Raw genomic sequence first — 27,193 nt, 5'->3', positions numbered from 1 at the left:
AGTATGACGATGCCGCGAATTGCTTTTCCCGTGATTTTCTTTGTCTTGTATTTTCGACTGAGAGCGAAAGTTTGCAAGATGCTGGTACTGTTTGCACGAGGTTTTCGTGGTCACTTCGTAAGCTGAGATTAGATTTCGGCCAGTGCTTCTAGTGGTCTTTGGCGTTTTTTTTTATATCTAAAAATCTGGATATGGGATTTATTTGCGCAAATTTCATCGGATAGATTTTTTTTGCTTTTATTGATATTCGAATTGTTGATAAAAGCTAATCCAAACATTTGTAGTAAAGTACGTTCGATTTTCCATTCTCTGTTTATACTTGTCTTTTTAATAATCTCTGTTCTATAACCAAGCGAGCAATCAATACAAAATTAGATTACGGCTTTTTTTTACGTTATTCGGTCTATATTTATTAGAGGTTTGCCAAATTCATTTATATCTTGTGATTTGCTTCCGCAAGTGTTAGTATGCCGCTCTGGGTGTTTGTTTCGTACTAGCCAATAAGGTTATAGTTAAGATGAAAAAGCTCCGATTTTAACAAAATAAGGAAATGGTTACTTTGTTTGGCAACTTTAAATGAAAATAATTGATTTTTTTCAAGTCCGTTGTTCCAAAACTATCCTAAATTTGCGTTTGTTGTGTTTTTGCATTAACCTTGAGCTATAGCATTAGACAGCTCAATGCAAATCGGCTTTGAACTATACGTGTATGGATACTTATAGTACGTATACCGCTTCGGTCTATATTAAATGTTTCACTTGGTGTTTTTTCCCAGGAAAAAGAGGGCGGGGACATAAAGTGGACCTCTTTTGTTATATTGGCCCACATTTCTGTGCGCTTTCCATTATATAAATTTCGTCCTAATTTTTACCTAATAAAAAGCTGGTAGTGTTGAATAAAGCCCACATACATTTTTCTAAGAAAAGAATCGTGACCAGAAACAATTATGAAACAATTATTAACAAGTATGTTTTGGTCTTATTCACGACTCATGATATCACATGATCGCATATTTAGAACAGGGGCCAACTCACAATTCCCACAATGCTTCGCTCTTTTTTTATCTGTTTAGTGTTACATTATGCAAAAACGTCAGACACGAATTGTATGGTTATTGACTGGGGCGCCTTCCTGTTTTTTCGACTTCCCAAGACATTTGTTTGAATAACTTTGAACCTGGACATAGACACTTTGTTTGTATAACTTTGAACCTGGACATATAATTAAAGGGGGGGGGGGGGGGGGGGTGAATAGGGGTACGTAAGTCCGCCGATCCGCTACATTTTCAGGGCAAATCCGTGGATCCGCAGATATTTTTAGATCCGCATGGTTTGACAGATAATAAAAAGCATCGATCGAAATTCATTTAAAATCCGAAATTGGACCGTCAAAGCCAGTCAAAATCCGAAATCCGCGCCCAAATTGTCGACAGATCCGTGATCCGCCGTATTTCTAAAATCCGCCAATCCGCTGAAATAATCGTCAAAATCCGTAATCCGTGAGAATTTCGGGGCCAAATCCGCCGATCCGCGAACCTATTCACCCCCCCCCCCCCCCCAATTAAAGTAAAGGCATTATTTATACTTTTCTAGCGTCCTAAAGTGCCACCAATGCATCATGATCGAGATTGAGCTCGTCCCTTTAACAAACTCTTCCCCATTTTTAACATGATTCGATAAAAGTTTGATGCATCCAATCTACCTAAGGTAGGAGGGGAGGGGAGGGAAGGGAAGGGGGGGGGAAGTCGTTTTTTGCTCATTTGTGTTCATTTGTAGACGGATTCTAGCGACAGCGAGTTGTCGAGTTACTCAGAGTCGCTAAGCAGCCCCACAATCGAGGCGAGGTCGAGTCCATTCACTAAACACAAACGCCCCTGCACAGCACCGGTGAGCTGTAACGCAATCACCATATTTGTGGTCACGTGGTGTCACGCAACGTACACCGTGGCTTTAATCAAATGTCACGCATTCGTCATTGCTACGTGATCTTACTATTGCAGTCATACACACAGCCACTTTTTGACGTAAGGTTTAGTTAGTTTACTAAACACGGCAAACGTTCCCACACAGCACCGGTGAGCTGTCACGCAATCACAGTCTTTATGGTCACGCGATGTCACGCAACGTTCACCGTAACCCTAACCAAATGTCACGCATTCGTCATTGCTAGCCACTTGTCGACGTCGAGTCCGTTCACGAGACAGAGCAAACGTTCCAACACAGCTCGGCGATAAAAGTGTCGTAAGGCGCATCATAATACTCGCTGTACCTTAGTAACCACAATTCCACTGGTGCCTGTGGTGACTAGGCAGAGTGTTGCCGAGGGGATTGGGCAGATCCTTAATAAACTAACAGCACTCAGTTCTTCTGGCTTTTATATCCAAGTACTAATGGAGCTTCGAATAGGACGTGGTATCTCATCACGGTATATGAGTCGCATAGAAAGAATTTTATTCACTGATGAGCAAAGCAAATAATGGTTTCATAATAATTTTTTTCATAATAACTCTATGTCTTTTTAATTTTAATAATACAGGAGGGGCTAATAAAAATGGCTAGTATGTACAATGGTACCTCTATTAAGCGACCAAAACAAGGAAAGGAACCTATTCACTTGTGACGATCATAAAAGCACATAATATACTTGTATATTTTTCTATATTTTACTTATGTGCACAGTCATAGGCATCATAGAATTGGGATAAATTTAAACGGTCCTTTAATAAGAAATGACCCCCTTTTTGACGGTCAAAGTGATAGGGAGGGGGTTGAGGTGGTCCCCTGTGTACAAGCCCCCTCCCTCTCCCCCCCCCCCCCTTCCCCCATGTGTCCGCGCGCCTGGTCCCGAGAGTACCCTCTTATAATAATAATAGAGGTACCAATGTTATGCAACAGATGTAACAAAATGAAGCCTAACCTTACTTGGTTTACCTAACCTTTCCTTCATTCAACATGACACAACCTGAAAACAACAGCAAATCGAGGATTTATGAAAATAAAAAGAAAGGACAAAAATAACAACTGGACAACGACCAGTTGTGACGACCACAACAACTACCATATAGTAGCAACCACCATCGATAAAATGGTAATATTGATAATGTCAGAAATAAAACGCAACAGCATTAAACAACAGTAACAACAGATAAACGCGATTAGCAGCGACGACCACAATAACTCAATAGTAATAACAACATCGATACAACAATAAAATTGATGATGTTAAAAACGAAACGAAACAATTATAATAACTGAACAACGACGCCAGTAGCGACAACAAAAACATTAAACCTCTGGCAAGATCAACTATACCTAAAGTAAAAAGCAACCAAACGATGATAACAACACCATCAACATTATCATCATCGACAACAACAACGTCATCAATTCGTACAAACAAAGACAATGCATAGAAAACCAAAATATGGTCTAAAATAATACTTTTTATTTCAGGAGTTAAGTGAGATCCACAAACTTGATGCACCCCCTGTTGATAAGAACGCAGGGAAGCTCACAGGAAAGAGAAACAAAGTACAGAAACAAAAAAGCGAGACACCAGCTGCCGTCACCGTAAGTGTTCGTCCAGCATCATTTTACGATATCACTACTGTATTTCCGGCGCGGTCTTTCAAAAAAGATTACTGTTAGTCACGTGTTTCTTTTTTTTTTGTAATCAGCATTATTATAATTTTACATGTTTATCTTAGGCGGCGATTTAAACATCGAAAGGGCTTTCTTTTTGGTGAGGGCAACAGACTTCTAATAGTCTCGCAATAGTCTCGATCTTAGCATCGATTTTCGTTATGCTTTTGTTCGCGTGGGAAATCTTGCAAATAACGGCCACTTTGGAAATCTTTTTTTTTTATCATGTGCTAGGCCTGACAGAAATAAGCCAATTAACTCCCTCTGCCGACACACTTTTTCAATTATGCCCCCAACACTGATTATGGAAAACTAAGTTCCACTTTGTCGCTTCTAATTGGCTGGAGATTATAGGAGGAAGCCATTTCGCAGTTATTTTGAAGCAAACAAATTGCAACACTTTACTTTTTTTTTAATATTTCGAATGTATTAATGGCAGAAACGTTTCACCCACTTCCGTATATTAAAGTGAATATACCCATTACCTTAATACTACAAGAATAAAAAAGAACATCAATTAAATTGGCACTTACTTCATAATAGCTATATCCAACAGAAAGCAACATTCTTCAAAATATGTTTGCTAATCTTTTCCATTTTGGCAACCGGCGCATTGTCTAAATCATCGCGTGGAAAAGCAGTCGCTAAAGGTGTAAATAAAATAAAAATGGCTTATCACCCAAAAGAGTGAATTTCCTGTGTATTTTTAGCATCAATTTTAACACTCACACAGATGGTGACGAACATAAAAATTCACTTGTTCAGTTCGGCCAATTACACGAGTTTGCGGTACGCGTCAACACAAATATTTGGGCGCCATAAATTTTATTTAAATATCATGTACTTGCCTTCTATTTGCAGCGTGGTTGGGTGATTTCTTAAAACCCAAATGTCAGATGATTTATTCCGCAAAAGATGTTCTCCTTAGTGATAAATATATTCAGTACCGGCAAAAACAGTGTGGTAGTTTTATAGGTCCTTCATTATCTTATCTCTAGACGATGTATTTTGTTTACAATGTATGTCAATCACGAATCGCGAATGGAGATAGTTTTGAATTTCTCTGTCTCTAATTCTCGAAGAGCTAGGTTCGATATTTCTCATTGCAAGGAATGAGATTTGAGAATTTCTCATAATGGAGTTGGAGGAGTGTACGAACACAATATCTCTGGTGGTTCCTAAGAGAAGAGCAAAATCTCGTTCTCTTTCGGATTCCTCGGCTATTCAAGCTATAGCTTCATCGAGATCAGCTCCGGATATCCAAGTTGAAAAACGCAAGACAACACCACCAGCTATTATAGAACACGAGGAAACGGATTTATCGTTTCTAGTGGTTGCCGAAGTACCAAAGAGAAAGGAAAGGTCACAAACTACAATTCGTCCAAAATCACATTCCGGCGAGAGGGCCTTGGAATTTCTCGCAAAGTTTACAAAGTCAGAAATTTGGGAAAAAGCTTCACCGCGAAATTTAAGAAGAGGACGGAGTAAAACTCCTTCACCAGAAACGGTAAATTTGAAATTAAACTACACTCCTGATGTGGTTTGGTAAGAATTTTTCCTTCCATAAAAAATATGTCAAGATGCAAATAAGTATTATCGACAAGTAGCTGCTAAGCAAATTTTGTGGTTTTGTGCCCTTCAGAAAGTACATCTTTATATACACATCCTTTTATAATTTGTACACAACTGAAAGCCCAACTGCTTTTTTTAAGTAAAAACAACCTTTTTTGCTAACTTATAAGCACATTACATAATAAGCCATGGAGACCTTCCTTTAAGTAAATTTAATTAACCAGAAATTGTAAAAAAAAAAACGTGTAAATGCAAATCCCTCAAATTTTAAAAGGTCTTCTTATCAGAATCGTTATCTATTTTGTGCAGTGCATAAGCGATCCTAAAAAACAACTTGAATCTTTTTTCTATAAGAAGAGTATGGATGACAAAAAGTAGATGCCGATTGGCTCTTGATTATTTGTTTAATTTCGTCATTTCTTATCTGTCTGTCATCGTAAAAGCTCGACGTTTTCGTCGAGTTATAAAGTAGTTTGTTTCAGCTAATCCAAAAAGCGCATTAAATTTATGCTGTCGAGCGAAAGTGCACAATTTTATTTTGAAATTAAAAAAACGAAACATAACCTGTCCGAGAGGGAAAAAATAGGAAAATAATAGAACGGAAGGGAAATTTGTAACTGATTATGGAATAATGTTATACATTACATGAATTCATCCTACTTTTTTATGGATCAACCATAAACCCGTGAACATTGCCTTTATAATATCGTTGCTATTATGATCAGATGATAACAGATTTGATTTAAAACGCCCCGCACCCCTCCCTAGAAAAAGATATCATGCCAGAATTTGCATAGGTAAAAGAGGTATGTAGGCCTATGCTATGAATATTTTTTCAATTCTCCAATCGTACGCTTCTTTGGTGGTCGATAATGGAGGGGGGGGGAGGGTAGACGCATGCACGCCACACCCCACCCAGCCATTTCTATGCGCCTGGGAAATGTTGTATTATTCTAAATCAACCATTCTTTTCTAACAGGTATTTCTGGTAGAGAACTTTAATGAAGGGTCTTTTGAGCCTGGGTCGTTCAAGGTGAGTTTACAATAACCACTAGTAACTGTGTTGTTCCCAATAAGAAAGGGTGGCTAATAGAATAATGGGATCCCTTGTCTTTTGCCACATTTTATGTAAAGAGTTTTCAACTCCGCTACCTGTGTTTTTGTGTGCTGTGGCCCTGTTTTCCAAAAAAAATATAAAATGTTTCTACGTGACCTGGTGTTTTTGTTTTGACGCAATTGTGACGTTAGCCTGCTAGCCGGATCCTATTCGGGGTTATTCATAAATGTTTTGTTTTCGAGTATTGGGAGTATTCTGTGGCGCGCGCGAGATCGAGGTGACGTTGACTCGGAAATTGTAGTTGTGTTGACACGGAAGCGCCACATAATCGATCATTGGCCAGAAAATACTCTTTTTTCCCAATTTGACAATAGGGATTTTTAATCTCTCCTTTTTTGCGTGTTGTTTTTGTTTCATGCGTACCTGTTTACTACGATCGTCCTTGAATGGCACCTCTATTATCCACAACAATGACATGACAACCCGACATGTCGACCCGCGTCATTCTCCCTAAGCTCACATCTCACATGCAAAGATAGCTATGCTGATAATACTTCCCAAACAGACAAAACACCCCCCTCACCGTTTCCCTTGGACAAATTCCTCGAAAGTAACGTGATGCTTTTAGAGAGCGGGACTGAACTATGTCTGATGATATCTAATCTAATAAGCGATCTGATGGCGTGATGATAGCAGGGCAATGGTCGCTCGCGATAAGTAATTCAGTATGTTTCGGCTTTATAAAAGTATGATCAAAATTCTAATTTGGCATTTAAAAAGCTAATGGCGTACGTAATTATCAGTTTATTTACACTTGTCAAAATTTTGCAAATTTGGCAATTACATTTTTAGCCTTTCAAGAACCATCTGTAAGATTTTTTTACGAACTGCTTTTTGTCTATTGAAGAAAGGATATGGCTACCGTCTGCCGGTAAATCCATTAATAATGGTTGCCGTCTCCTTTTATTTTTCTGAACACAATTATACTCAATAATTCTCTAATTGATTTGTTTTCTTCCGGTTTAAAAGCAGCTTTATGTCAGTCAGTGTCAAAAAGGCAAGCTCGCTATGTGACGCATAGCGAAATGATTTTGCACATATTGAGACAAATTTGGGGTCAAAATGGGTTGTATCGAGATGCAATTTCATCTGGTTAACCGCAATATGGTGGCATTTTGTCATGACCTATAAGCTGTCCGTAAATTGGTTTGAAAGATTTACATGAAAGGGGTGACTTTTATTTGTTAACCCGGACATTAGAACGAGGCGGCCGGTTGTTTTCCCAGCCTGCAAGCGAGGCTCGACTGGTATCTAAACATGGCGGATGGTTTTTGCAAAGGATCCCACAAATGTCCTGAAAGTTTCTATTAATTTAATCCTTGAAAATGGCGGAGAAACGAATTTACAAATCTGCAAAGAGAGATAGGGATTCCACCATTAGCTTGAAGCTTCAAATACAAACAGAAGCTAACTGCAATACCGAATTTAGAAACTTTAAGGTGAGCTTTGAATCAGACGTCTTCCTCGTAAATTCTTAGTGCAAAATTTTAATGAATTTTTCTCGCCATCTGCCATCTTGATAGATAGGAAAGGACGTCCTCTTAAAATCTGAGCAGCTGCAAAATGCCAGCTTTTTATGCTTCATGGTTCTACTGTTTATTATGAAGTGTTGTTTACACTACACGTGTGTGTTTTTATTCCATTATTTTCTCGAAGATACAAAAACTTCGTAATCGTACCATTGCTTAAGGGCAGAATATCAATGTAGCTTTTAGACAGAAATTGGAGAATATAGCCTCAGTATATATTTTATATCAGAAACTGCATTAATTTATGAAGAAAATGGTTGATGGTTGTGGTATACCTTCGGCATTTGTTTATGAAGTGTGCAACCTTCGTCCGAAAAAAAAAAATATTCGATTAAATACTAATTTGGAAATTCCTAGCATATCTACCTCCATTAAGATTTCCATTAAGCTTTTCTTTGTGAAAACTTTTAATAATAATAATTTTTTTAAACTGTGCCTTTAGGAAATTGTGCAAGGAATTTTCCCTCTAAACTACGAGGATGAAATTGTCCAGAAAAGAACGCAAATTCTACGGGACTCGCTTCAAGATTTACTCCTTTTTCCACAAGATGACGTTTCGGTAAGTTTTAAATAACTCTTTACACTTAATTTAGCTAGTTTAATTATTGAAAGTCATGCCAGAAACGTTTATCAAAATATATTCATGTCCCCAGTTTTGGGATGTTAGCTGTCTTTGCAGTGAAGTTTTTATTGCACCCTTAGGCCTTTGTAAAATGGGGGAATTTGTTGTTATGATTTTTTTGTTTGATCTTGCTAACTTCATTCTATTCAAAACCAATCAGTAATAAGGTAGTGTGACTAAAGTATAAACACTAACGGCTTATAAGTTGTATGTTAAGGATTTTCAATTTACATTTAGATTGATTGTCATGCCTAATCTAAATAGTTCTGGAGGAAATCTCTTATTCGTTTTTAGCCTTTCATTTATCTTCATGATACTAAGCTTAAAATAAGATCCTTGAATTAACAAAAAATTAAGAAATAAAATTTTAGCATTAAACCATTTAACACATATTTTAAGAACCTTAAATGTATTATTTTTTTCCTGTATCTTTACTTTCTTTCAAATGACTTCAAGAGAATTTTTAAGGCATTATCGTCATATTTAGAATGAGATCTTTTTCATTTTCTTTCATGCTTCCTTAGTTATTTATTTCTTTGTCAATGTTAACCCTTTAAAATCTTTAAATCCCTCTAACATAAACCAAATTCAATTGGTCTCCAAAGGCCAATAAGAGGCCTAGGCTACCTTCTTCCCCGACTTAGTTTGCATGCTATTTGCTTAATTTATGCACAGACAGATGATCTAGTGTTTTGAGGCATTCTCGTGAAAGAGAATTAAAATTTCATGTACTTGAAATGGGAAAAAGTTGAGTGTGTGGCTATGTGGGAAATTCTAACTTCCTCATCTTCTACCATGTTCTCGGATGTTTTCGAAACAGAAAGACCTCTAGCTGTAAGAGTAAGTACATTTTTATTCCCATTTGAAACCATCATACTTGATCACTAAGCCTCACAGCTTCTATATTTTGAAAATCATTGAGAGATCAATGGCTGATGTGCTAACTCTACAATCCCCACACAAAACATTGGTAAAATTGAAATTCTAAAAGCTGCATGTTATTAAAGTTTTATGGTCTAAATTTTGATATCTTTTAGGTTTTTGTCACTGTGATCTGGGTCCTTTGGCCTCCCATTTTTTGACATTGTTGATATACACAGACAGCATGCAATGAAATGTGAATGGGAAAATGTACCCATTCTAAGCTCAAAGAATAATAACCTATGAAATACACAATTTAACATTCAGGCATTATTCAATTTGATGTCAGTATATTTGATTTCACCTGAAACATGTAATCCTCCCATACTAGAAAATCTCCCTATTTGCTATTTAGTCCTCATGTAGTGATGACTTGATTTATGTTCCATACTCAAATTTCCTTTTAAAATACAGTTATCTTGTCTAAATATTTTATCTGTATTTACCCTTTATTTCTACAGCATTTGAGAGCAGCATTTGATATTTTATTTTTGACAGATTTATTGTTTTACCTTCTCTCTACTAAAAGGATATTGATATATTTTTCTTTCTAGTCTGTATTTGAAATTTAGATTTGAGGATTTCTTTCAAGGAGTCTACTTACATACTACAATATTGGCTCTAGGATAATTTACTTGTTCAAAAAATATCTTTATATTTTTATTTTTGTAAACCTTACAATGTGTATATGTTTTTTTTAAACAGAATTACCTGGTGTTCAACCAACACAACATTTGATGAAATACAATAAATTAAGCTTCTCTCAATTGCTAAAAATGCTTTATTTCCTTGCATCTCATAATATTTAAAGCTTTGCTCTGATTCATGAATACCCTTGGAACTGTCCAATTTGTTTCTCTCCTTGAAACCAGTATAGTTTGTGGCCTGCTTTGCCCATAATGTCACATTAATTCACAGACAAACTATGCCACAAGAGATGTTTGTGGGAATGAAAGAATGTACTGTAACACCTGCAAGATCTTCCCCATAATGAAAACCATTGCTCTTAACTTTGAACAAAGCCATTAGTATTCCTCAGGCTTTTTCAGTCATGCAAGGAGCATTATTGTAACAGTGTTCATTAATCTATTGAATGGGTGACATGCTCTTATTACCGTAATTTTTGAAAGATGTCCAACTCATTCTTATACAGTACTTTCAACATCCTAATAGTTAAAATCTCTAAAATAAACAATCACTCTATCCTATCTTTCTTAAAATTTATTTTTCTATGACTGTTTTTTCTTGATGTCCAGTGTTTAGGAAAAGGTGAAGCAATAATTATACATGTCTACTGCTTATTATAGGCTTAATATTATTGAGATTTTTTGAAGTCCAATAACTTCAAAATCTTGTAATGTCATGTCTTGTTTACATTATGTCAGCACATTTAATGTGCCAAACATGATTGAGAATAGGAAATTAACCCACAACATGGACATGATCGCTACAGCTGTTATTAAAAGAAATTCATTTCTGCTTAAGGCACCCACAATCTTAAAAAAATTCTTTTTACCATAATATGTCATACCAGAGTAAATCTTTCATTTATTTGAAGAGGATTCTTGTGAATTATAACAGATAAGGTTCAAAGGATAAAACAAGAGTATCAAGTACTTTGATAAGGTTACTCTGACAACTACAGGAGGCTTTGATTAAAATCATTGGGTTCATTTCATGAATAATAATATTATCATTATTTCTGTTTACTGCTGTAATAGATACTGGGTTTAAAGGGGGCCGACTTTTTCTTTTACTGGATTTTTATTCTTTTCAGCTTTATCTTTCCCTTCTTAATTATTTTCATACTCACTCTGTTTGATAATAGGCTCTTCTTATTCTTATGGTGTCTTCATTTTGATACTGATTTGAATAGAATTGTTGGAGTTTATTTTGCTATTAGATACCTATTGCATTTAAAGTGTTATTTAAAATACCACACAAAATTTTGAACCTTTTAATCAATAAAACCAGTTTTCCTTTATTTTTACTTTTTATTCTCATCGCTTTTATTTAGTCATTCAGTATTGTACTTTATCCTCTTCATCCTTACCTGCTTCCTGCACTTGAGCACTTGTAGCTTTAGATCACACCATTTTAGAGTCAGCTGATAGATCCCTTGACAATCATGTGTTTACCATCTTAGTCATTCTTTTAGATCTAGAGATTAGCCATAGCATATTCTCACTGTTTGGTAGCAAGCCATCAGTGCAATGCAATTTTTTCAGAGAGTTATTATGAGTATGAGAGTTTTGCAAGGGGATCTTTGTAGATTATGTGTAGATTGAAATTATAAAGTAGCCCAATTAATTTTACTTGAGAGTTCAGAGTATGGAGATCAGTATGGATGGGTTTGTAAGTTTTATGTTTGGTAGAAAAAAGGAGTTTGAAATAAGTGATTCTTGTCCCATTAAGGTAAAGTACATGTTTTTATTCTACTGTATTTTTTTTTCTTTTGCTGGTTTTCTGCATATTCAATATTGTATATGAGAAATGACATTGATAATGTTGTGCACCTGTGCTAAAGCATGGGAGAGAAATTCTTGAATTATTTTTATTACAGTATTTACTGTATACTATTACACCTTTCCCAAAATAGCATCTTTTATTTCTCATATTTTATTTTATATGAAACATGATATTGATAATGTTGTGCAACCATGCTTATTATTACACCTTCCCAAAAATAGCATCTATTATTTCTCATATTTTATTGGTGTGCTACTGTGTGGTTGATTTGATTGAGGATTTTTCTGTGTTGTAAGAACTGTGGGCCAGGGAACTTTTTGGCTGTGAAACCTTTTACTATGTTATCATTGTCCTATGATATCCATAGTTTTAAATTATGAATAAGAAATAAATATTTAAAATATATATTCTACGCCAGACATAAATATGTTTTGTTATTCATTATATTTTTATACTGTATGTCTTTAAAGTTCACATAATACTAATCGTGAATTTCAATTCAAGTACCTAATAGGTTATTCCTGTCTGGAACTCTAGACATTAATCAATAATGAATCCATTTGGAATTCATTTGGCAGCAATAAATCTTTAGAGAAAACTAGGTTTCACTGCTGCTTGCATACTAGGAAGTCTTGCCACATGTTTCAAATGGCTGATGACTTTCCAATGTATATCATATGTATAACCTTGTAGATTTAATTCCTTGAGTATTTCTTAAACACTGTCTTTGCCATTTCCCTCTAACACTCTTTATATGTATGTATTTATGCTTCTCTGAAAGCAGGGTAAGGTTATTTTTTAATGTTTAAGGCAGCAGTGATGACAAATAGCTATTTAAAAAAAAAAAAGAAAACTAGGTCCTTTTTTGTGTAGACAATATGATATACACGTAGTACATTGTACCTTAATGCTGTGTATACTACTGTTTTCCAGGCCTATACTATCCCACGGGAACTGCGCACAGAGCATGCATCATTCCCTCGAGATGCTCTGTCTAGGTCAACCAGTCTCTTCACAAGGGAGGTGAGTACTTTCTGCAAGTGTAGGTGGGGTAGATACTGTATATATATATTTTTTAAAAGAGCATATTATTTGATTGGTGACATTGTTGTTAGTGATTTACTTTTTGTCTTCCATAGTGCATACTTTCTTACACTAGCAGTTGGAATTGTATTGAGAACAAGTATGCACAGTACTCAGGAAGCTACTACAAGTTACCAAGGTAAGCCCTGCTCCTAAGAGATCAAGTTAAGGTTGATTTAGCCATAATAGCCACCACCGATTGCTGAGATAGAACACTGATTTGATTGGTGGCAATCGTAATGACTCCAATCTTTTCAGTCTTTTCTGGTTGCTAGAAAGTGTTTCCACATACAGTAATTGCAGCAAATGCAGGTGCACTGTTATCAGTGACGGTGGCGATTACAACCATCGATGGTGATTATATGGAAACCATGCATTGTGGACCATAGAATAGCACTTTTATAGCAAAAAATGACAATACTACTGTACACCAGAGCAGTGAGGTTTTGGGAGTTTATTGTACATATATAGACTGACACTGTGTTGCTATTAAATTTGATAGTTCAAGGAAGCTGGTCAACAGAAAACATGCTATTTGATTAACAGAAGCAGTAGTAGCACTGCTGTAGTGTCTGCTCCTCACACAACTGGATTATGGGTTTGATTTCCAGTTCCAACCTCAGTTGTGTGAGCTGGGTCTCACCTTTTCTCTTAGGATTTTCTATCTCCATTTTTTCTCCATTTTGAATGTAAACTTCACAGGGGTTTCATTGAGTTTTAGAGCAGGCAGTAAAAGTTGATAATAGAGAATGGAAGTCATAAGTTCAAATAAAACATTAATCAACTTTTTAAGTAACTGGCGCTCAGAAAATAGTTGCTGGTGGTTCCACCGGCCGCCGGGCCTAAATGAAACCCCTGCTTCACCAGCCAACAGTCAGCATGTTCAAGACATGAAAAACTCTAATAGATTTGAAGATCATATCAGAGCTATGATTCCGACCTTCTGACTGGCAAATGTTCTTGAAGGTTGTTTTGGTGGCCATTATAATCCCCTATAGAGGCTTGTGTCTTGTATACATGTAATAACAATCATAGAGTATCATGGAGAGTAAAAACGTACAGTAGTATAAACAGTCCTTAAGAAACAGAAATTATTTTTTGTTTTTTCACGGATTTCTATTCTAATGTGATATCTTTTTACCATAACTGCCTGTCCCCATGTTTTTAGGCCATCACAGGCGGAAGGGCTACAAGAGCAGGTTTTTGAGATGGACATGACTGATGACGTAGATGGAGGGGATAAGGTATACGCCACTCATTTCACTTCTATCAGAGCAGATATCTTAACCTCTGAATACCCTTTTAAATACCTGTCCAACTTTTTCTCCTTATTCGAACATTTTTACGATGGTTTCCAAGAAATCTGGCAGCCCCAAACTTGCCAACTTCTTAGTTTAAACATATCCCTCATTCTGATAAGGGGGGCTTGGAATGAGTGTCGGACTCCAGATAGGCTATTGATCTTCACAGAAGTGCTCCCATCGACTCGCTTCAACTTCAAGGTTATATTAAGACGCATTGATAAGTCTAGATTACATTAAAACACAATGAGTATTATTTATTGCTTCTCTTGACAGGATTATAACATGAGTCCACTGCGAGAGAGAGGAATCACTAAACAGGGCTACCTCACCAAGGCTCCTTTTCATGGCGAAAATGCCAACAATGGAAACTCGGCGTCCAAGGTATGTGTCACATGCATGGGTTCTGCTATTTAAGATAAGATTTCCTGGGCTCAAATTCAGGCATCTGAAGAGGACAGCAGCTGCTGCTGTCTTTGCCTATCAAAGCATTAAGCTGGAAATCTGTCATCGCATGTTCTTTTTTAGCCTGTTAGGATACCAGCTCTTAGAATCAGCTTTAGTGACTGTGCTTACCCACTGACTTGTCTTGACTGTAAACTTTATAGACCTATAAATTGATGTCTAAAGTAATCAAATCCATCGTCCGCGGCGTTCACGTTTTTGCTTGCTTAAAGTCCCTATTATATATCTTGGGTCTAGGTGTACAAACGACGATGGTTCAACCTGAAGCAAGTGTCAACAGACGGCTCATATGTGCTGGAATACAGAAAGGTAAAGCTTTTACCGCGGGCTTCATGAGGAGTTGGTTTACCTCTAATGCATGACATGTTGTTGTTCTGAAGGATGACAGTGCAACTACTGCTAGAGGTGTTATATACTTGGATGCGTGTACACAGATATCAAAGGTTGGTCTTTTCTTATGCTCTTTTGGATTTTATTTACTTTACCGTTTTATTCACATCTATGTCCACCTTTATCAGATTGGCCTTTACCTTCATCTTTACCCTAACCATCAATATTACCTTCACCATTAGCATTACCCTTACCTTCGTCTTCAGATTGTATTTTACCTTCAACTTTACCTTTACCCCACCACCTTTACCTTCACCTTAACACTCTCGCAAGTCACACAACGAGAGTCAAATCTCGCAAACCTACAACTTAACCTTCACCTTTACCATCACCTCCGCATTCAACGACACAACGAAAGTCAAATCTCGCAAACCTACAACTTAACCTTCACCTTTACCATCACCTTCGCATTCAACGACACAACGAAAGTCAAATCTCGCAAACCTACAACTTAACCTTCACCTTTACCATCACCTTCGCATTCAACGACACAACGAAAGTCAAATCTCGCAAACCTACAACTTAACCTTCACCTTTACCATCACCTTCGCATTCAACTTAACCTTCAGCTTTACCATCACCTTCGCATTCAACTTAACCTTCAGCTTCAAATTCACATTCACCTTAGCCTACAGCTAATCTCCACCTTTACCTTCACCTTCACATTTGCCTTAATCTTCAGCTTAACCTTCACCTTTATCTCCACCTTAACCCTAACCACCACCTTCACCTTCACCTTAACACTCTCGCAAGTCCCTCAACGCAAGTCAACTATCGCAAGTCACTTAACTTTTGCTAACCTGAAACTTAATCTTCACCTTCAAATTCACATTCACCTTAACATGCAACTAATCTTCACCTTCACCTTCACCTTCACCTTCACATTCGCCTTAATCTTCAGCTTTAACTTCACCTTTATCTTCACCTTTACCTTAACCACCACATTCACCTTCACCTTAACACTCTCGCAAGTCCCTCAACGCAAGTCAACTATCGCAAGTCACTTAACTTTTGCTAACCTGAAACTTAATCTTCACCTTCAAATTCACATTCACCTTAACATGCAACTAATCTTCACCTTCCCCTTAACCTACAGCTTAACCTTCACCTTTATCTCCACCTTAACCCTAACCACCACCTTCACCTTTACCTTAGCCTTTTCCACCACCTTAGCCTTTACCATTACCTTCATCTTCACCTTTACCTTTAACCTTTAATTCAGTTTTACCTTTAATTTAATTCAGTTTACCTTTAATTCCAACTGCGCCTTAACCTTTGCCCTAACCTGCACCTTTGTCTTTACATTAACCTCCAACCATACCTTCCCCTTAACCATCAACTTACCTTCATCTTACTTAACTTTTACCTTCACTTCTACCTACAACTACACATTTACATTCACCTTTATGTTCATGCATACCGTACCGTACCGTACATGCAGACCGTACATTTATTATGGATTACTTTGACTTGTTTGAGAAGTTACTCGTTTTTTCTCGCTTGCTTTTGTTACTCAGGGTGTCAAGGGACGGATGTATGGGTTTGAGCTTCACATACACGACAAGATCTACAGCCTTGTGGCCGACAGTCAATCAGACATGGACCAATGGATTGCGTCTCTCTGCCGTGTCACTGGCATAGACATGGATCGCAATAGCAAAAGCTCGAACTTTACCTTCAACGTCAAGTCTAAAATTCACACTAAACAGCACCAATCACTTCGGGAATCCCTCAAGAACAGCAAACATCCGCTTTTAGTGGAATACTCAAGGGAGACGGACTCCTTAAATGCCAAGAGACGCCGGGAACTGCGCTATAAGCTTTTCTCTTTAGTTAGATTAGCGGATAGTAGTACATGCGTTAGTATAGATGACGCTAGGGTGGACGCTACAGTGTACAAGGAACACTTTGGAAGTCGGTTTGAAGTGTCTTGTAAGGACTTGTTATTTCGGCTTACTAATGTGGGTTCGGACGGTGTTGAGATCAACGTGGAGCCGTTCTTCATGACCTTGGCGTTATTTGATGCGAAAAAGGGCATTAAGTTATCAGAGGATTTCCACTGCGATTTGAATGATGTTCGAGTTAGGGATATGCTTCATGGCACACATGTTATTGAGAATGGTGAGGCGGAGGAGAAGCCAAATGGGGGAACCAGGAATGGACACACCAGAAAGGACAGGGAATTCGGATACCCTACTAATGTAAGTTGTGCTAGAAACCTGTCACTTCGTTGTTTAGCGCTTAGCATTAATGGACAGAGCAGGGCAGTAAGCTTGGGACTTGGTAGCAAGCCATGTGAGGGGGAAGTAGAGTCAACCGAATTAGAGAGGTCAGATAGTCTCCATCTCTCTCTTCTCAGGCAATCTTCGCGTTGACCATTCTACAGCACGCTGCACACAACTCCTTTAAACTGCTGCGCACATTTCCGCATATCTAAGATACTCATTATCTCTCTCCACTTAGGCAATCTTCTCAGTGACTGTCCCACACGATGATGTCTACCTGGTTGTGCGAATAGACAAGGTCCTTCAAGGAAGCATCAGCTCGTGCGTGGAGCCCTACCTCAAGTCAGGCGATGCCAGGAAGAGCGCTCTTAAGGTTCAAAGGCAGGCAGAGGTGTGCTGTAAGCGGTTAGGACATTACACCATGCCATTTGGATGGGCTGCACGGTAGGTTAACCAGCATGTAGATCTAGAATTTTTAAATACTGTAGTACCTCTATTTAGCGGCCAACCTCTTCACCGTAAAAGGTAGTTAATGCCTAGTTTATGCGTGGTGCGTGGATAGATTGAGTGGGCTCAAAATCCACGCACGAAATATTAAAAACATTCAGTCTGTACTGTATGGTAAGTAAGTAAGTAAGTAGGTAAGTAAAGCCAGTTCTTATCCCTTTTAGAATTTGTGTCAGGCATGTTGAATTTTTTTTTAGAAATAAGCTTAAAATTTGCATATTCTGTTTGTAGGCAGCTGTTTACGACTGAGGGCGAGCTCGATTCAAGTGCAGAGTTTACACCCATTTATAAACAGGTAAGAGTTGCCGTACATTTTCTTGCTCATGTATTTAGTATTTGTAAGCGTGACGAATTCCTTTATGTGTCAAAGCCTACCTCTACACCCTCTGATGCAATATTATTTTCATTAATTTTATTCACACTTATTCACACTGATGTAAATATTCTGGTTTCCGTTTAATTGCAATAACCGACATATACAAAAGAAGATATGTTGATCCTACATGTGTTTCTAGAGTCCCGTTTCTATCTTCTCTTGTAGGATCGGGAGAAGCTGAGTGACGAAGACATGATCAAGATCCTTTCAACAATCAAAAGGTATAAAAACTTTGTCTTCTTTATCCCGTTACTAAACAAGGCTCTTAGAGTTGCTTTGTCGTTCTGTCGTTCTTAGCGACTCGCTTTACCACGGCCACCTATACAAAGTTTACAATTCGACGCGCGCTACCGTGGCCACCAAGACAAAGTTTACCATGCGATGCGCGCTACCAAGGCTATCAATACAAAGTTTTACATGCGACGCGCGCTACCGTGGCCACCAGTACAAAGTTTACCATGCGACACACTACCATGGCCATCAATACAAAGTTTACCATGCGACGCGCGCTACCGTGGCCACCAATACAAAGTTAACCGTGCGACGCACTCTACCGTGGCCACCAATACAAAATTTACCGTTCGACGCGCGCTACCGTGGCCACCAATACAAAATTTACCGTTCGACGCGCGCTACCGTGGCCACCAATACAAAGTTAACCTTGCGACGCGCGCTACCGTGGCCACCAAGACAAACTTCAATTATAGGTGCATATCCAATAATGTTAAAAAGGGGGTTTCGCTTTTATTTTTTCCCTGTCTCCCTTACTGCCATTTTCAGTATTCTGCGAACTCTCATCAGCAAATTCCAACTGCCAAACCCCTTTCTGACACCCACACTTCCACTATTGGAAATACATAGGTGCTTTTTTATTTGTTAGCGCTTTACGGTGAGGTAGTCTGATTGGAAACCATTTTAGTGCTGGACAATGAAAACACCTCACGGATTATGAATGACAGAAACAGGCCCGTACCCAGGATTTTTCTTGGGGGTGCGGAATCCGAAAAAGTGGACCTAATTGTTTTCCGGGGGGGGGGGGGGGGGGGGTAAGTTCTCTGATAGAAATCTGACCACCCCCGAAAGAACAAAGAGGGATTTTTTTCTATGCCTTTGTATTATCCCCACGGATTTGGCTACATACCAAAGTGATCTAGCTTTTTGCTTTATAGTTTTGTCTACAAATAGCACGTAGAACCGAAAGTGGACCTTCGGCCGTTGTAGAGAAGTGCGTTCGCACTAATGTGTGACAACAATAAAGGTGTTGTACACCCCTGCATTTTGTCCTTCCTTATCACATTCCACTTGTTTTTTTCTCCCCTGCAGCAATGACAAGTTAAAACAGCAGGCCATACCCGGTAAACTGGAGATCGGGGTGTCTCGCGTGAACAGTAACACAAAGAGTGAGTACGCTTGAAAATCACATACGCACTAAACTAAAAACAACGTAAAGCTAAGAAACAATTCTAACTTTATTCAATAGCTGGCTTTGTGTTTATCGATATATTCTCAGTGACAGTAGCTGTCTGTCCACTCATGGTGTTGTTTTGGTTGTGACCGGTCTAAGGCTTTGACAGATGCAGAATTGGAAAAATTCAAAAGTCATGATCGACGTAAGGCACAGGGTTAATTACGTCGTGCGTGCGTGTGACTGAAAACGAGTGTAATGTCTCATTGTCATTTGTTAAATGATAAAAAGAGACTAACGTATGGGTGCTACAAGGCTGGCGTCGCATTTCTTGCGCACTCTGTGAGCACAAAGGCTAAATAATTGCATCTCCAAATAACGTTCTTTATTTTGACTGAAAATAAATATTCTTTATTTGATTTGTTCTAGACTCGTACACACCGTCACTCATTCCTGTAAAACCGTTTGACTTCAAAGACAGAGACCCTCCCACCCTGGAGGTGGAAGAGTTCTGCCAGTCCTTCCCCGAGGCAGCGTACCCACATACTACTTACGTCAACAACTTCTATGTATACCCCATCTCACTCAACTTCAACAATCAGAAGGTCTTCTCTAAGGTTCGTGTAAACACAGCATTAGAGCTTACCCACATACTACTTACGTCGACAACTTCTATGTACACCCCATCTCAATCAACTTCAACAATCAGAAGCTCTTCTCTAAGGTTCGTGTAAACACAGCATTAGAGCTTACCCACACACTACTTACGTCAACAACTTCTATGTATACCCCATCTCACTCAACTTCAACAATCAGAAGGTCTTCTCTAAGGTTCGTGTAAACACAGCATTAGAGCTTACCCACATACTACTTACGTCAACAACTTCTATGTATACCCCCATCTCACTCAACTTCAACAATCACAAGGTCTTCTCCAAGGTACGTGAAAACACAACATTAGAGCTTATCCACACAACATACGTTTTTAACTTCTATGTAAACCCCATCTCACTCAACTTCAACAATCAGGTCTTCTGCAAGGTACGTGTAAACACAGCATTAGGGCTTATTCACTCCCTACTTAAGTCAATAACTATACCTATATCACTCAACCAGAAGGTATTCTCCAAGGTACTTGTAACACAAAGCTTGGCCACACATCTATTTTTTATCGTACTATGTATGCCACCCATCCTAGCATGGAAACACGTATTTTTCTCTAGAACGTAATCGTTATTGTATCCAACCAACAGGCGCGAAACATTTCTGTCACGATAGAGTTCAGAGACATTGACGCACAAGACGCTTTACCCCTCAAGGTGATTAACTAGCGTACAGTTGTATTAGTACTGTAGATACCCAAGCTTATGTTTTTTTCTCAAGGTTATTGAATGACCACTTTAGATGCCTAAGCCTATTTTTTCACAAGGAGATTCTATAACCATCATACTAGTACTGTATTTGCATAAGCGTGTGTTTTCAGTTGTTGGTCTAGTGAATTTTTCAAAAGATGACCATATGTTTGTGGTTGTTATTTTAGTGTATTTACAGCTCTGATGGTACACCAACCTTCACGACGCGTGTGACGGCACCTGTCGTCCACCACTGCACCAACCCGACATTCTACCACGAGGTATGCGTAAAAAAGATTTGCTGTCGAGCCAACATATATATTTTTAATTTTCTCAGCTCAACCTTTATAGTGCGACGCGCGCTACCGCTACCACCAATACGAATTTTGCCATGCGACGCGCGCTACCGTGGCCCCCTGGAAAAAGCTTACCATGCGAAGCACGCTACTGTGACCACCACTACGAAGTTTGCCATGCGACTGAATGCATTTCTTTGTAAGATAGTACGTTTCTTACATCCTTATTAGTTTACTTCACAAACCTGTCAGGATGGACACAGTAAGCAAGCAGCGCCAGCATCTTTGAAAACAACCATAGAGACTTGTACGCTGCTGTTTGTACACTTGGAATAACCGGTTACGGAAGTATCGTTGTTTAAATCGGCAAGGAAGGGCCGTAAGATTCTATTGTGTTCATTTCTAGGTGAAAATCAAGCTACCGACGCAGATCACGGAAAAGCACCACGTTTTCTTCACGTTCCAACACATTGCGTGCGAGCAGAGCAAGAACACAGGGGGGTCCGGATCTGTGCGAGGAAAGCCAAGTCCCGTAGAAACACCGGGTAAATTCTAAATGTCGTATGCAAGTCCACTACATTTTATCTAAAAACATTTGAGCGATCCTGTAGGATGCCTTGGTTTGAAGTGTGATTATAGAAACGGAGGTAAAAATCATGTAACCCTGACGAGTGACTGTAAAAGACCGAAGGGATGACTTAGATGACTTAGTGCTCTTTAGCCGAAGCGGAAGGAAGCCGGAGACGTAAGATTCTTACCGCGCGTGTAAAAAATTGGAGACGCAAACGGTAGAAAGGGAGTTGAGAAGGAATATATAACTTTTCCCTTTTTCCCTTTTCCTTATCTGCTTACTCCACTCACTTTCGTCCGATTTTCACTCGCACATAAGCTCTTGCGTCCCCGTCTCCTGCTCCATCCTTTTGCAAGTATAAAAATGGATTAAGGTTTTTGATCTCGACTACAATTTTACGTACGCCCCCCCCCCCCCCCCCCAATCCCCTAACCGCCTGCCGTTTTTGCTGCTCTTACGGCTAATATACGAACTCTTTTTTTTCAGTGGGTTACGCTTGGATGCCGATTCTTCATGAAGGAAGGTTTGTCCTTTTCCTGCTTTTGTTGTTTCCTCTTGTTGTAATTACAATAAAATGGCTGCGCAATTAGTTACGCATCCCGTGGTCTGCTCGTCCGTGGTCCACACCGAGGCTCTATTCTAAGCGTAAACCACTATTTCCAATATGTCAAGAACGGATTATCAAGAGACCATAGAGATCCCTGTAAGAATCTGTATGTAATGTAATCTTCACGGTCGAGCTTCCGTCTCACCTCACCTGGGTTGTGTGGTAAACCCTGGCCTGCGGAAAACTAATTACGCAGCCCCAGGAAAGTCTTACTGCGGATTTTAATAACCGGCCCGTTTGACTTTCGCCAATGAAAAACCTATGAAGCTGTTTAATTAGCCAATACTTGTGAAGCTTTGGATCATGCCATTTCGCAGGAAGAGTGTAATGTAATTCCGTTATGAATGTAAATTTTAATGACGGAAGCCAGAAGGCGGCATGGCAGTTGGAAATCGTTTGCGGATGTCCGAAAAATATTGAAAAACGCAGTAAAAGGTTGCTAAGCAATATGCTCTCCTCGGAAGGTCTAAAATTGTTGAAATGTTGAGCAACATGTTCTGTATAGAAATACTTCTTACCATTGCGCGTATTTCAGTTGTGTGCTCGGTTCAAGGCTCGTACACAGCGGGAGGGGGGGAGGGGTGCGTAGGGTACCCCCAGGGTCATTTCTTATTAAGGAATCTTCAAATCCTCTGTTTTTTCCATATGATACCTATGAGTGCGCTCCCCCCCCCCCCCCTCCCCTACAGCAAATCCTGGGTACGTGCCTGGGTTCATCTTGTGATGCGATTCGTAAGGACGACACGCTTATCACACAATATGTTCTGTGTACAAAGACTTTGCGCGTGATTCCTTTGTATGTGTGTTCATACTGTAATGTGTCGCGGTAGGATACGTCAAGACGATAACCAGCTGCTAGTCGCCCAGTACGCACCAGACGAGTATCTATCCGCCAGATACATTGGCATCGGGAAGGTGCGTAGATTAGTACACTGTGGGACGTGACGGAAAAACTCTAAACATGCGCACTAGAGATGGAGAAAGAACAATTTTTTACAATGGCCATCAGTTCCTTGTATTCCTGACTGATTTTCAAAACACAAATAACGTGAGAGCGAAATGCACATTCCGAGATTTTGGCTTTTTAGATATTTTTTCCTTGATCATCCTTGCGCTATGTATGAGCTCAGGGACGAAAAGCTCAAATTTCAATGACACAAAAAGCCACATCAATTATAAAAAGTCGCATTTGATATTTTGTTTGATATTACTCACTTAGTACTTTGGGGAGTTATCCGCCTTTGATGTGAAATGAGCTTATTGGAAACGTCAAGTCATTTTCCGTCATGTCATTTCCGCTTTTCCGTCATGTCACAATGTGGTAGACTATTAGCTACCATTGCCGCAATCTAACAAGGGTCGTGGGACAGTTTCACTCCAGTTTCCAAAGCACTAAGAGATTCAGAGATTCAGAGATTCATTTATGCCTTTAATAAGAAGTGGGCGTGATTCGAACCAAAAGATTTAGGCACCAAAACCGGAAGCTTTCGCACTAGGCTATGAGTACTGTATCGTACTACATACTGCTATGATATGCACTCATGATATGCTTTCGTAACGGTATCCCTTTGTTTTCAGACGATGGGGCCCGATGTGAGGTGGGTTGATAAGGAGAAACCGCTGTTTAAAGCCAACTGCAGACTTGTATCTACTATCTACACGCAGGTAAAAGCTATGATTAGTATAATCTCGACTCATATGCTTCGTTTCGACATGCTCCTTGGTTTCGGTGTTAGTGTTTTAATGCATGGGATCATTTGCTTTTTCCTAGGACCCCTACGTGAATAACTTCTTCTCTCACTGTCAAAAATTTGACGGCTCCCCTTCCAGCGAGTTAGAGAAGAGCAAGATGTTGAAGGTAAGTCAATCCGCCTTGACTCTGACGCCCGTAGCCAAGGGGTTTGGGGGTTCGGAAGAACTCCCCCACTCGGGTTAGAGAAGAGCAAGATGTTGAAGTTAAGTCAATCCGCCTTGACTCTGACGCCCGTAGCCAAGGGGTTTGGGGGTTCGGAAGAACTCCCCCACTCGACCGGAAGGTCCGCTCTGATGAAAGAAACTTAAGTACCACTGCGAGCTACAACATGCTCCCTAAGAGAAAATGGTCCGCTAAATGGTCAAACGACCCCCCCCCGGCTCAAAATCCGGGCCTTCCCTTTCTCTAAGAACTCTTACTTTAGCCCTTTTCCTTTATCCCCGTCATTACACCTACCCATTCCGTTTTATACATTGTATGATTCCAGAAAAAAAGATACCCCCCTTGCCCCTCATGATGGGATTAGAAATTCCGGGGGTTGGGCTGGATGTACCCCCCTCATTCTCCGTAGAGGGGGGGGGGGGGGTGGGGTGTGTGTGTGTGGGGGGGGGGGGGGGGTAAATGTGAACCCCCTCCATCGTTTTCATAACCTCATCTTTCCGCTCATTTATTTTCGGAAATGCTGATTTTAGAGCCCGCTCACTAAAATATAAAAATGTAATATGCATTTCCCTTCAAACCTTCAAATTATCGTTCCTTTACCCTTCCAAATTTTGTTATGCTGTTCACTAACTCAAAGTAGAGACATTCATACATATAAACAAGAATCTTAATCTGAAATAACCGATTGACTTTGCATTAGCGATCATATAGCGCTTCAAGAGGACAGTGCTGAATAACGTATGTGCTCTGGTGAAAACAAACACAATCGTATTGTTGAATCGTTCGAGTAAATGTACGAAAGGCTGACTTCAGTCGTTGTTTTGACAAACTGTACAGCATTAAAATTATACTGTACAAAAAATGACAGACTTGTTTGATATTGAGGGAGTCATAAAGAAAATTATAGCCTTACCTTTGAGCTAGTTTGTTTAGCATTCGCAAAAATGTGACGGTTCGCCGGTAAAAAGCCCCCATTTTAAAGCTGGTTTAACCGCGCGGTACTGGAACTAGTCTTGCGTTTTTCAGCACTGGCCTTCAAGATCGGATTGAAAGTCTTGAATAAGCTCCCAAGGCCTGGCTCCCAGAAGGCCTGATACTACTCATCGATACATAAATCTTTATCTCTCTCCTCTAATTCTATGAAACAATTCCTATGCAACAAAAATATTTATCCACGGTAAACACTTGCCTGAATGTCTTGGAGCCAGGCCCTGGCGCTAAACGAACCTTTATTATATCTTTCTTTCTAGCTGTTGAACGCGGTTGATGTGAATACAGTGATTCGGTTTCTCCCAGTCATCTATAATCAGTTATTTCACGTGCTGCTTGTCTCACACAGCGAAGACGTCGCGCTCAACGTCGTAAGGTATCTTTTCCATTTGAGCTCTTTGTTGATGTTATTCTTGATGGGGGTTAAGCCCCATGCCACAAGCGGGCGTTGCTGGCGAAGTCTCGAGTGAACACAAGACACATTATTCTTTCATTTTTTTTTTTTTGCCCTTGTGCATGCAAAAAACTAGACTATGGAACCGCGTAATAATACACTGAAATACTATCAGTTTGGGCAGGCACACAGAAACAGCACCAACATTTTTAGGCGCACCCATCTCTCCTCTTATATTTTGCAGAAATCATTTCTCCCCTGTTTATGAGAATAAAATTTAAGGTATTTAATAAAAAGAAGTTTGGAATTTAGCCTCAAGCAAGTAGTTTCTATCCTTTTGATAAGTGAAGGTTGTGGGTAGCCTACTTGGAGGCGTTTGAATTTTTTATACGGCGAGAACACCTGGATTTTGCTATCCTGGTCACCATTGTGGACACGGAGGTGGGGAAGGGAAAAGGTTCTTTCACACACTCCTCCACGTCCGTATTCTTCAAAATGCCGGCGAACTCAGGGTTTTCTCGCCGAATTAAAAAAACTCCAACGCCTACAAGTAGGTTAGATGGTGGAAGAGAGAATCTTTACACCGTCATCTGAGGTCATCTGAGTTTTTATAAACTTGTTTCAGAGTGCTCATCCGTATCGCGTCCCAGGTCCACGACGCCAAGAGACTGGAAACCCTAAAGTCATACGTCAAGGTAAGGAGAATTATCTCTTGACTTTTCTTTGACAAAGTGCACTTCCAGAAAATAATGTACAAAAGGGTATGTTTTCTAGCATCCCCTACCCCCCACAGAAATTTTCCAAACGATTGTATGACAAACAAAAGGGTGATCTAACAGTACTAAAAGCCTAATACACATGTTGGGGAGCCCAGGTGGCGCAGTTAGCAGAGCATCGGTCTGTAGTACCTGTGCCTCTCACCACAGGTTTCCCGGTCGTTCTGTAGTGCCTGTGCCTCTCACCACAGGTTCCAGGTTCGATTCCTGGTTCCGAAGTGAGTTGAGTTAGTTGCTCTCGCCTTTGCTCCGAAGTTTTTTCTCCGGGTTCTCCGGTTTTCCTCCCTTCACAAAACCAACAAATCTTAGCTGTGATCCGTGGTCAGACATGAGTTGTATGCCGGCTGCCTGAGGCGCCTTCCCGTGCCTTCAACCACGTCTGAATCTGCGCTCTTGTAATTAAACACGAGGTTTCGCTATAAAAGGGAAAGCTCCTCCCACCCCGGGCTCAAAAACAATCAGTTATCAATCAGTCGTCAATGAGTCAACATGTCAGGACAATTGCTCTGAGCGCTAAATTCAAATTTCATATTGTAAACCAAAATAAATATCATACCTAGAGTTGTCCATCTAAAAGTGTTTCTATCTATAAAAGAATGTTATGCCAAGCTGTGTACGCTCTAAAATACGAGCACTTTCATCACAGCGTGAGGATGCGTTAGGAATAGC

General features: G+C 39.4%; 1 protein-coding gene and 1 long non-coding RNA gene across 9 annotated transcripts in view; one reads left to right on the top strand and one right to left on the bottom strand.

Annotated features, from left to right (window-relative positions):
* The window catches only part of LOC116612189 (dedicator of cytokinesis protein 11), a 71,899-nt gene that overhangs the window by 8,273 nt on the left and 36,433 nt on the right, over window positions 1-27,193 (top strand). For 3 of the 8 annotated variants that reach the window (XM_048732549.1, XM_048732551.1, XM_048732554.1), the window contains exons 3-27: window positions 1,776-1,886; window positions 3,453-3,569; window positions 6,193-6,246; window positions 8,302-8,418; window positions 12,805-12,894; window positions 13,011-13,093; window positions 14,123-14,198; window positions 14,532-14,639; window positions 14,958-15,029; window positions 15,101-15,163; window positions 16,628-17,311; window positions 17,574-17,779; window positions 18,074-18,137; window positions 18,384-18,439; window positions 19,542-19,618; window positions 20,053-20,240; window positions 20,877-20,942; window positions 21,164-21,256; window positions 21,678-21,816; window positions 22,329-22,365; window positions 23,280-23,364; window positions 24,028-24,114; window positions 24,221-24,307; window positions 25,615-25,730; window positions 26,374-26,443. In XM_048732549.1, coding sequence (XP_048588506.1) covers window positions 1,776-1,886; window positions 3,453-3,569; window positions 6,193-6,246; window positions 8,302-8,418; window positions 12,805-12,894; window positions 13,011-13,093; window positions 14,123-14,198; window positions 14,532-14,639; window positions 14,958-15,029; window positions 15,101-15,163; window positions 16,628-17,311; window positions 17,574-17,779; window positions 18,074-18,137; window positions 18,384-18,439; window positions 19,542-19,618; window positions 20,053-20,240; window positions 20,877-20,942; window positions 21,164-21,256; window positions 21,678-21,816; window positions 22,329-22,365; window positions 23,280-23,364; window positions 24,028-24,114; window positions 24,221-24,307; window positions 25,615-25,730; window positions 26,374-26,443 — 2,946 coding nt within the window. Of the gene's footprint in view, window positions 1-1,775; window positions 1,887-3,452; window positions 3,570-4,516; window positions 5,149-6,192; window positions 6,247-7,394; window positions 7,770-8,301; window positions 8,419-9,166; window positions 9,322-12,804; window positions 12,895-13,010; window positions 13,094-14,122; window positions 14,199-14,531; window positions 14,640-14,957; window positions 15,030-15,100; window positions 15,164-16,627; window positions 17,312-17,573; window positions 17,780-18,073; window positions 18,138-18,383; window positions 18,440-19,541; window positions 19,619-20,052; window positions 20,241-20,406; window positions 20,455-20,876; window positions 20,943-21,163; window positions 21,257-21,677; window positions 21,817-22,328; window positions 22,366-23,279; window positions 23,365-24,027; window positions 24,115-24,220; window positions 24,308-25,614; window positions 25,731-26,373; window positions 26,444-27,193 lie in introns of those variants that run through there. The other 5 variants (XM_048732550.1, XM_048732552.1, XM_048732553.1 and 2 more) reach the window with 5 other exon arrangements.
* LOC125572260 lies at window positions 2,239-7,078 on the bottom strand. The gene is made up of 3 exons (XR_007313711.1): window positions 6,694-7,078; window positions 2,917-2,961; window positions 2,239-2,456 (listed from the first exon to the last, which is right to left on the bottom strand). It is a non-coding gene; the product is annotated as an uncharacterized LOC125572260 (long non-coding RNA).

This window comes from Nematostella vectensis, chromosome 9 (genome assembly GCF_932526225.1).
Source record: "Nematostella vectensis chromosome 9, jaNemVect1.1, whole genome shotgun sequence".
In the NCBI taxonomy this organism is placed as follows: domain Eukaryota; kingdom Metazoa; phylum Cnidaria; class Anthozoa; order Actiniaria; family Edwardsiidae; genus Nematostella; species Nematostella vectensis.
This window is presented reverse-complemented; position numbering and strand designations above follow the sequence as displayed.